At 45.7% G+C, this 10,810-nt stretch overlaps 1 protein-coding gene across 1 annotated transcript; it reads right to left on the bottom strand.

Annotated features, from left to right (window-relative positions):
• Positions 1 to 1,448: 1,448 nt before the first annotated feature.
• On the bottom strand, positions 1,449 to 7,091 carry SPATA19 (spermatogenesis associated 19). Its single transcript, XM_053595638.1, has 6 exons — positions 7,014 to 7,091; positions 6,529 to 6,585; positions 5,903 to 6,034; positions 5,667 to 5,758; positions 3,066 to 3,143; positions 1,449 to 1,620 (listed from the first exon to the last, which is right to left on the bottom strand). Exons 1-6 carry the CDS (start codon positions 7,089 to 7,091, stop codon positions 1,449 to 1,451), a joined length of 609 nt encoding a protein of 202 aa, XP_053451613.1.
• Between the last annotated feature and the right edge of the window lie 3,719 nt (positions 7,092 to 10,810).

The raw sequence follows: 10,810 nt of genomic DNA, 5'->3' as shown, positions 1-10,810 counted from the left end.
TGAAAAACATACAAAAACAGGTAATGTAAGCAGAGAGGTGGAAACTCTTAGAAAAAATACAAAGAAAATGCCAAATATGTTTTTTAAATACTATACAAAAAGAATATCTTCAAAGGGACCATCAGTAGATTGGACAAGGCTGAGGAAAGACTCAAGGGGCTTCAAGAAATGTCAATAAAGTACCCAAACTGAAAAGCAAAGAGGGAAAAAAATAAAAAGTGAAACAGATTTTCCAAAAACTGTGGGACAGTTACAAAAGGTGTAATGGTAATACTAGAAAAAGAATAAAAAGAGAAAGAAACATAAAAGGATTTGAAGTAATAATAACTGAGTATTTTCCTAAATTAATGACAGGCACCAAACAACAGACCTAGGAATCTCAGAGAACAGCAAGCAAGATAAATGAGGGTTAAAAAAAAAAAAAAAATCTACACCTAATCTGATCATATTCAAACTGCAGAAAATCAAAGACAAATAAAATATCTTAAAAGAACTCAGAGAAAGGAAAAAACATGTTACCTATAGAGGAGCAAGTAACCTTGGATAATAAAAATTGCATCCAACTTCTCCTCAGAGAATCATGCAAGCAAGATGAAAACACAGTGAAATATTTGAGTATTGAAAGGAAAAACATGCCAACCTAGAATCTATATCCTGAAAAATTATTCTCCAAAAGTAAAGGAAAAATATGACTTTCTCAGACAATCAAAAATTGAGGAAATGAGGGAAATTTTCACTAGTATATTTGCTTTACAAAAAAAAAAAAATGTTAAAAGAGGTTCTTCAAAGAGAAGGGAAGAGGTTATCAGTCAGAAAACCAGAGCTACATAAAGAAAAGAGTGTTGGGCGGCATCTGTGGCTCAAAAGAGTAGGGCGCTGGCCCCATATACCGGAGGTGGCAAGTTCAAACCCAGCCCCAGCCAAAAAGGGGAAAGAGAGAAAAGAAAGAAAGAAAGAGAAGGAAAGAGGGAGGGAGGGAGGGAGGGAGGGAGGGAGGGAGGGAAGGAAGGAAGGAAGGAAGGAAGGAAGGAAGGAAGGAAGGAAGGAAGGAAGGAAGGAAGGAAGGAAAGAGTGTTAAAGAAGGAATAAGTAAAGATAAAATAAATACTTGAAACCAGCCACACTTCCCTCAGGAAGCCCACCCTGCCCTGGCCCATGCCTGCACTCCTTCTAATGTTCCAGAAGCTTCTGCAGGGGCTTGGTCATACTAGAACAGCTGCTGTCTTCCCCACAGGACTATAAGCCGTGCTCCCCAGAGCCGGTGCGCAAGATGCCCAGTATCTGCAAATGAATAAGTGGAGGCTGGCCCAGCAAAGCACCCACACCAATATCAGGCGAGTTGTTAAATAGCACATCTCTTTATTACTTCAGCAAGAAGATTCCAGTGTTGCCACTGTCAAGGGCTCACCCGCTGGACTGTCTCTGCCCAGGTCTGGTCATTCTTCAGGTCAAGCAGGAGATGGACATTCTGCTGACACAGGCTGCTCCTTGGCCCTGAAGGACTTCAACCTAAGAGGTGGAGAAGTGCCCAGGGGACACATCATGGAGCTGTGGTTGGCCAAAGGGCGGAGCCGGTGATGCCCCTCAACCCTGCTGTTCCACAAACGCACAGCTTTCTGTCTAGAGAACAGAAAATCCCATGGAACACAAAGGCAGTGGTGTGTCAGGCAGCCGGGACTCAGCCTGGGCCTGTTTCTTCCAGCTCAGAAGCCCCTGGGAACTACTTGCCCTTCCAGAAACTCTGATTCCTCATCTCTAGTAATAGTAGCACGCAGTTGATGTGGCATTTCCAGGAGCTAGACATCATCACCCCCAAAACAACCTTCCAACACAGATGCTCCGTTATAGGGGAGGAAATGGAGGCACAGAGCCGTTAAGTAACCTGCCCAGGGTGGAACAAGATTGGAGCTCAGGGTCTGCTCATGGACTTGGCTCATCTCTGCCTTCTGTGCAATGAGCTCAAATGATACCTTCCTCATTGGATTATTTTTGGTTCACATGAGAAACCTTGACAAAGTACCTTATATAGAAGCCAGCATACAGTAAGTGCTCAATAAATGCCAGCATTACAACCATGTGGCCTTCCTGTAAACACTCTGAGGACACTGTGTCTAAATCATATCTTTAGCTTCCCATCTGGACTGTGCAGCCATTTATGCTGTCAGGGGTGCAGTGGCTACCTAATGGTGGGCAAATGGAGCGGCTTTGCCCTGCCATGGGCTTTCTGCCTCCTGGGACCACAAACAGTGACCATGTGACCCAGCCCAAGCCCAGCCCAAGCAAAGAGGCCATGGGATCCAAAGTCACCTCTCCAGCCAGTACAAACCCAGAACCTATGTGGCATCACTCCTGCCTCTGACTTGCAAGTCTGGGTGAGGTTTATAGACCAGCAACAAAGCCTGGGAACTGTTGACCCCACCACGGCCTGCTCTGCACAAGACCCTGGGCCCAAGAACAATGGAGAAGCAATGCTCTCTGACACGGCAGGGACAAGAGTCAGAGAGGCCTATCTGAAGCCTGCTTTCCAGTTCTTCTAAAAGCTAAAGAGGCATTGCAGGAGTCCAAGAAGCTGCCCGCTCCTCCCACCACATTGGCCCCACGTGCAGGCCCCTCCCAGAGAGGGAAAGGTGAAGGCTGTGAGCAAGTTCCCCAGCCAAGCGCCTCCCACTCCCTGGGATGACTGTCTGCCCCGCCCAGCTCCTCACCTGTTGTTCTTAGCAGTCTGAAAGTGTCATGCTGGTGTCCTGACATGATTCATTTGCAACGTGGGATATACTACAAGGGATAAGAGGAGGAGCCAGGGGAAGGGGCTGCCCAGTGACAGACCACACAGCCAGGCTGCAGGACAGGCCAGGAGCCAGCGGAGCCCCACAAACAGGCCCTCAGCCCAGAGCACTCCTGTCCCTGTGTCCCAGCAGGCACATGGAGGCTGACAAAGCCCTACCACAAGAAGCACAGAAGATGGGCCAGCAGCCCCAGGACTGTCTGTCCCTGCTCCTGAGGTTGGAGTGCCCCCACCCACCTGCCGCCAGCAAGGGGGACACCAGCTGCTCTCCAACACTTACCTGCGTCTCACCTGCTCTATCCGGTCTCGCATCATGTTTTCCGTCACCTCACTTGGCACTTGGAAGATACGCGTGTGGCTGCAAAACGCCATTCAAACCTTCCTTACTAAGCATCGTGAAACCGCTCAAGCTGGGGTCACGTGAACAACAGCTCTAGCCCTGTCCCAGTGAACTTTTAAGCTGGACCTTCTCCTTCACGGAGTCAGGAGTAGGCCTGAGTGGCCCAGTAATGCTGAGCAGATAGCAAAGGGCCCTGCAGGGAGCTGGGGACACAGAGGTGGAGCACCTTCCCTAAAGTTAGCATGTCACTGGTCTCAAAAGACGTGGTATTCACCCCTTCCGAATTCCTCCCCAACTTCACTTCTCTCTGTGATCCGCCCCATGCCACATTCACTATGGTTTAGAGATATTTCTAGAACCTCTGTCACAGGGAAGCTGGGGGTGCCTCATGGCTGCTGTCTTTGTTCTGGTTCACACTGGCTTTGCTTCCCTCCCTCTGGTCACCGTCCTGTCCTTTCCCACCCACCCCTCACAAGCCCTCCCTCTGTCCACTGACATCCCAGCTCTGTGTCAGCTGGAACAGCCCTCTTTGGATCGTGCCCCATTGTCAGTGCTTAGGACCTTCAAAAGTGACAACAGTGCTGATACTGCCACCAGGGAACCAGAGCCCACTGAGGTGAGCTGTGCTCATGACCACCACTTGGGCAAAGAGGAACCTGAGAGGTGAAATAAAAATAAGGTGGCCTGAGGGGGAGATATAAAATGCAGGGACTCCAGCAGAGGCAGAGGTTGCCGGGGCACAGGAGGGAAAAGGGGCCTCAGAGAAGGGGCCCAGTGCAGAGGCCACGTGGGATCCACTCTCCGAAGTCACCTCTCCCTACCCTGGCTCCTGTTTGTCCAGTCCGTGTTCCATTCAAGAACCAGTCCAAGCAAACGGCCCTGCTAGAAACCTTTCACGTACCCAGGCAGTGAGCCCAGCACCTCTGTGACCTAGCTGCCCCACACTGTGTCCTCAGAGCTACTCCTCAGAGCTTCCCTTAACATTTTCTTCACCCTCCACACACCTGGCTCACCTCAGTAACGTTTAACCCTGTGAAATTGGGGGCTATGTCACATTTTTTCTTTCTTCCAGAGGGCCTAGCAAACGCCAGGTGACCAGCACATGACCCATCAAACAAATGAAACTTCACTGGTGCTCATAAAGGGTATATAGTCTCCCTGACTCTACCCTTAAAGAAACTAAGAGGTGATGCCAGAGCTAGTGGATTATGGGGAAAACAGGCAGAGCCTGGGGGTTAAAAAGTCTCCATAAACAGGCTCAGTACCTTTAGCTCAGTGGTTAGGGCTCTGGTCACATGTACCAGGGCTGGTGGGTTCGAACCCAGCCCAGGCAAACTAAACAACAATAACAACAACAACAGCAAAAAAAAAAATAGCCAGGCATCATGGTGGGCACCTGTAGTCCCTGCTACTTGGGATGCTGAGACAAGAGAATCGCTTAAGCCCAAGAGTTTGAGGTTGCTGTGAGCAGTGACGCTACAGCACTCTACCGAGACCAAAATAGTGAGACTCTGTCTCCAAAAGAAAAAAGAAGAAACATTCCATAAACAATCCCAGAGTGAAAAATTAAATGTAGATAATGGACTAATAACTGTAGCCTGCCTCAAAAGCTTAAACCCAGTTATGCTGTACAGCCGGGATTTTTAAAGTATTGGAAAATGGTGTGTGCCTTATCTGAACCAGGGATGCAGCTTTAGAACTCCACAGTGCAAACATGTTAGGCACAGAAAGCCTGGATTGCAATCACTGGCATTGATGACTTAGGATCCTCAGAAGGTTTGCCATGTAAAAAATAATTTTCCCAGAGGAGCTCTCAAATTCCACCATTAGTCCTTCCTGTTATATAATTTTTGTGCATTTAGATAACCCTAAAATGCAGACGCCATGAGAAGGGGTAGAAACAGGTTCACCCAGTATCTATAGGGAAGCAAAAGTACATTTCTTGAAAAATACAACATCCTTCCCAGAAGAGAGCAAAGCCTGGTTGGGTTAGACTGGTCCAGAGGCCCCCTAAGCACAGGCACTGGAAAGGTCATTGGGAAGCCTGCACCCAAAGGGAGGTGGTTCCAACCCAGCTCCTCACCTGAGCCTGCAGCCTGGAGAGGCTATGGGACCACAGGGCCAGTGTGAAGCACAGAACTCTCTAGCCTCAGGCACGGGGAAACCTCCCTGTACCTCAGTTGCAAAGGCGGGCTTTGGCTTTTGCATTTTAAGAGCTTATTTTTCTTTTAGCTCTTTAAAGCACAGCCACTTCTGAACAACTAAAGTGCAAAAATAACAGAAGTCTGAAATGTATTCAGAAGCATTTAAGACGGAGAGAGCAAGCCTGGGTTTTCCAACCCTCCAGTCATTTCAAAATGTAGAAATGAGCTGGGCTTTCAAGATAGCAAGAATATGCCCTTCAGACCCCAAGGGAAGACTGAGGAATTTCTCCTCCAAAGGAGAGAATAGCTCTAGGGAAGTGTATCTGTGGGTTCCTGTCGGCCCGAATCCTGGAGAGAAGGGCTGGTGCCTCCACTCAAAGCACATGGGATGACTTACCTCCATCTTATGAACTGGATTCTTGTTCTCTCCTCCAGCACATCTTGACTCTGATTTGCTGACAAATCAGCCTTTGAGAGCTGGTGCTTCATCTAGGAAATCCAGGAGGGTGCCAGATGGTGGCTGCCCAGTATGGACCTCCTAGCTGGGCCAGCACCAAGCTAGATGCTCTTGCCCAGAACCCTGAAGTAGGTCCTCCTTCCTCACCCCCTCCCCCCACCCTCCTCCCAGGTTACCATATCTCTGGTTACGTGTATGTCTTGGCCATGAGTGGGAGGGAAGCTCATGGATGTCTTCTCCTTTATGCCCTGAGTGGAATAGTTGGTGGACATCTTCTCCTTTATGCCCCGGGAGGCCTCTTCTTCTGTCTGAAAGGTGAGTAGTTGCCCTCTGACAGTGTCACTGTAACTCATCCTGAGTCCCTGTTCTCTCCTTCCTTCCTCTGTTCTCCCTCTCCATCACAATGCCTCATATTCACACACATACCCTCCCTATCTCTCCTGCCACAAGCCCTCTATGGCAACTTCCAGTGAAGTCCCAGGGACCTCCCCAAGTCCCTGGCCCTGCCCCATGGTGTGAGATGTCCTTGAACTAAAAGTGACACTCCTCCTTAATCCAGGGTACCTGAGAAGCAGACCAGGGTTAGTGATGACACTAACACATTTCTTCCCCAAGACATTTGGGTGGATGAGACTCAACATGTCTTCACCCCAAGACATTTGGGTGGATGAGACTCAACTCCAGGCAGGGTATGTAGCCATGAACTTGAGTTCTATGTAGAAGGGAGCCCAGATCCCCACACCCACTGAGACCAGCTCTCTAGAACTTTGGATGCCCTGAGTCACAGAGGAATTGCACTCACTTTTTTCAACCAATGCTGTACTACAGCTACCGCCTCACTCTCCACAACATCAATGTCCTGGAACAAAGTGGAAGCTGATTACCCCAGAAAACCCAGAAACCCAGTCCCCACCCACCCCTGACTCTGGTTCAAAGTCACGTTCTTGTAAGTCCTCTCTGAGTGCAGCAGGAGCACCGAGGGGAGAGAACTGATAAGACACTTCTGGGTCGATGGGCACGTGAGCTTCTTCCATGACTTGCCTATTATGAATTGAGTTGCAATGAACAATCTGGTGCAAATATCTTTGTTATAAAGTGATTTTTGATCTTTTGGATGCCACTCCCTCACCCACAGCACTTCTGCTACAAGAAAACCACTGGATCCAAACTCTTTTGAAAAAATAGAATACACTACCAGAGGTCTGTCCAATAAAGTTGTTTGATGTGAAAAAAAAAAGAAAGAAAGAAAGAAAGAAACACTTCCAGGTGGCTGCCAGTTCTGCTTACCGAACTGGTTATTGGTGGGAAGGGGAGCCCCACACCTTTCCGGGCAAGAATGTACACAATCCACGCTGTAATTATCATCTCTGGACTTCTGTCAGACCTCCTTCTTGGCTCCCTCCTTCCATTGAGGCTGCCCAAGAACTCCTGTGGGACAGGGAGGTCTTTGAAGGGAGGTAGGCACCTGATTGGCCGAGCACTGGTGATGTGACAATGATCTCCCAGGGTCAGAGAAGAGATAGGAAGGGAGGTCAGGAGGGTTGGTCCTTAGTGACAGTCATAGCTCAGAAATGGACTGATGAGAGGATGGGAGGTAGGGCCCAAGTAGGGCACAAAAGGGAAGTTACTGAAACCACAGAGAGCCTCAGCGTGGGGAGGTGGAGTGCAGGGTTGGTGGCTGGTCACCCAGTCCTGAGCAATGCTGAAGCCAAAGAAACTTCACAAATCAAACAAGCAAATTTGTGACAAAATGACCTGGGGCCCTCTAGACATTTATTCAAACCCACACCACAGGTATTTCCTATTCTTATCTTCATATATTAGGGGGAAAGAGCTTGTTGCCCACAAGAAAATATCAAAAGAGGGCGCACAATTCTCAATAAGGACAACTTTTCATTTTTCATCTACTTTGTCTACACAAGTGATTCACATCATTAAAACATAATCCAAACAGTAAGAGGTAACAGAGTCAAAAGTGAAAGCACCATTTGTTGAAAGGATGTTTCCTGATGATTCCATTTCAATTCTCCCATGGAGAGCTGCCTTGTTGGAAGGACAATCATGTGAAAATGGGACAGGGATCGTGTTGTGACTTCAGAGTTGGGGACAAAAATTAATAGCCACTGTATCCATCAAGAACCTCTACCGGGACACTGAAGTTCTCAAGATCCTAAAGGACCCTGAACATCTGCTCTCAAAAGTAGTTACGACTCAGCCCTGAGACTATTTTCAAAGTCTCAGAAGCCAGGGTTCTGATCATGTCTCTACCACTAACTTATTTGCCTTTGACCTAATCATTTGTCTCTCTGGTCCAAGTTTCTTTGTCTTAAAATGAAAGGGAAATAATAGTGTCTCTAGTTTTCTTCTGTCTCCATTTTCCCATTCTCTTTCTTCTCAGGATAGAGAAAACCTTTATTACTCTTCCAATTCCCCTAATATAGCCTCTACGCCTCCTCACTCTCAGCAAACCACCTCAATTTTGTATCTTCCCCGTGTTCGTCAGAATAGGTGGGGGCCAGGCTCTGCTGAGGGTCAAGGCAATGAACCAACCTCCAAATCAAAAAGGTTGATTTCTCACTCTCAGAGTCACTCTTCAGAGTAGTTGTGCTTCATACAGAGACTCAAAGATCCAGGAAGCATCCATCCCAGGGCTCAACCATTCTCAGCACATGACCTCAGTGATTGCCCAAGCAGGGGAAGTTAGAACCCAGAGAGGCGTCATCAGCCCTCCTGTGCTTCAGGCTAGAGGCTCCTACTTACAGGTTTGGGGCCAGTACTAGTCACATGGCCCCAATCTATCTCCAAGAGAGACTGGAAATTGTAAAACAGCCAGTGAAATTACTTGCCAACATCTCCGTTTCTGCTACTATCCTCTAAAAATTGCTTTTGACCTTATTGACATAATTTTATTTTTGAATTCAAAACCAGCCTGGGCAACAGAGAGAGAGCCCATCTTCACAAACAAAGAAAATCAAAACTTTATGAAAAGATGTATTCAGGAAAGTTCCATCTCCTCCATCCCTTCAACCCTGTTCTAACCCACGTAAGAAGTAACGTTTTCATTAGTTTTAGGTTATGTACCCTGTGTTTATGTTGTCAAAACAAAGACAAAACATAAATTCTAGTCTTGGTTCTGTATTACTATATTATGAAATGCATACAAGTAAAATGTACAAATATATGCATAGCTCAGAAAAATTTTTACACATATACACACACCTGTTTAACTACCTCCCAGATAAAGATGTATAACATCTTTAATACCTCAACAGATCTCCCGTGAATACTCTAACCAGCATTTTTTACCTCTGTCATCACAGAGAAGTTTTTCCTAGAAAAATATGAGGGTTGTCCTGAAAGAATCTAGCCATGGAATGTGGGAAAATAAATAGTATTAAAATGGCTAGATGCTTTCTGAACAGCCACCCTGTACTCTTTTCTCTCTGGCCTCCTTCACTGAATATTTTGGTTTGGGGGTGTTGTTTGTTTGTTTTTTTTAATTTCAGGTTAATATGAGGTTACATTGTTTACATTTGTTGGGTAAAGTCCCTGTTGTAGCCGCACCCCTCTCCCAGGAGGTGTACCATATACCCTTACTTTGTGCCCATTAGGTGGGAGCTCAATCCTCCTCCCTCCTCCCTTCTCACCTCTCCCCAATCCTCCTCATTTTTCCACCTTCCGCCAACTTGAATTGAGTTTTTTCTCTTGTGTGGGCATGTATTCGTTTGTCTACTGGTGTGTTAGTATTGAATACATTGGATCCTTGCTTTTCCATTCTTGTGATACTTTACTAAGTAGAATGTTCTCCAACTCTATCCAGGTCAATACAAAAGATGTAAAGTCTCCACCTTTTCTATAGCTGAATAGTGTTCCATAGTATACATACACCAGAGTTTATTCATCCATTCATGTATAGATGGGCACTTGAGTTGATTCCATATCTTGGTGATTGTGAGTTGCGCTGTGATAAACATTCTGGTGCATATGTCCTTATGGTAAAATGATTTTTTTTTTCCTTCTGGTTAGATACTTAGTAATGGGATTGAAAGCATTTCCACTTAAAACTGAAACTAGAAGAAAAGGACATTCACTATCACCACTACTGTTCAACATAGTGCTAGAAGATCTAGCCAATACAATCAGGAAAGAGAAGGATATTAAGGGCATTCAGATGGGGGCAGAGGAGGTCAAACTCTTATTCTTTACTGATATTGTGATATTATACTTAGAAAATCCCAGAGACTCAACCAAAAGACTCCCAGAAGTGATCAAGAAATACAATAACTTTGTGGGGTATAAAGTCAATGTCCACAAATCAGCAGCCTTGGTATATATCATTAACAATCAAGTTAAGAAGCAAATCAAGGACAGAATAACCTTCACAGTAGCTTCAAAGAAAATGAAATATCTCAGAATAATTCTAGCAAAGGAGGTGAAGGATCTATACAGAGAGAATTATGAAACACTGAGAAAAGAAATAGAAATTACTAACAAATGGATGAACATACCACGTTCTCAGCTGGGAATAATCAACATCATTAAAATATCTATACTACCCAAAGCAATCTACAGACTTAATGCAATCCCCATTAAAATACCAACATCATACTTTATAGAACTGAAAAAAAAATAGGGCTTCATTTTGTATAGAAACAGAAAAAAAAAAAAAACATGTACAGCCAAGGAAATTGTTGGCAATAAAAACAAACCTGGAGACATCACTTCACTGACGTCAAATTATACTGTAAGTTCACAATGATCAAAACAGCATGGTATTGGCACAAAAATTAAAACATAGGCATATGGAACAGAATAGAATACCTGGAGATGAAACCAGCCTCTTATCACCATCTGATCTTTGGTAAACCAAACCAAAGCATACACTGGGGAAAAGAATTCCTATTCAATAAGTGGTGCTGGGAGAACTGGATAACTATATGCAAATGATGGAAATTGGACCCGCATCTCTCACCACTTATAAAAATTGACTCAGGATGGACAAGAGATTTAAATCTAAAACATGAAATGATACCAATCCTGGAAGAAAGGGTGGGCAAAACTCTTGATGATATTGGCCTGGGGAA

This window comes from Nycticebus coucang, chromosome 6, assembly GCF_027406575.1.
Source record: "Nycticebus coucang isolate mNycCou1 chromosome 6, mNycCou1.pri, whole genome shotgun sequence".
In the NCBI taxonomy this organism is placed as follows: Eukaryota; Metazoa; Chordata; class Mammalia; order Primates; family Lorisidae; genus Nycticebus; species Nycticebus coucang.
This window is presented reverse-complemented; position numbering and strand designations above follow the sequence as displayed.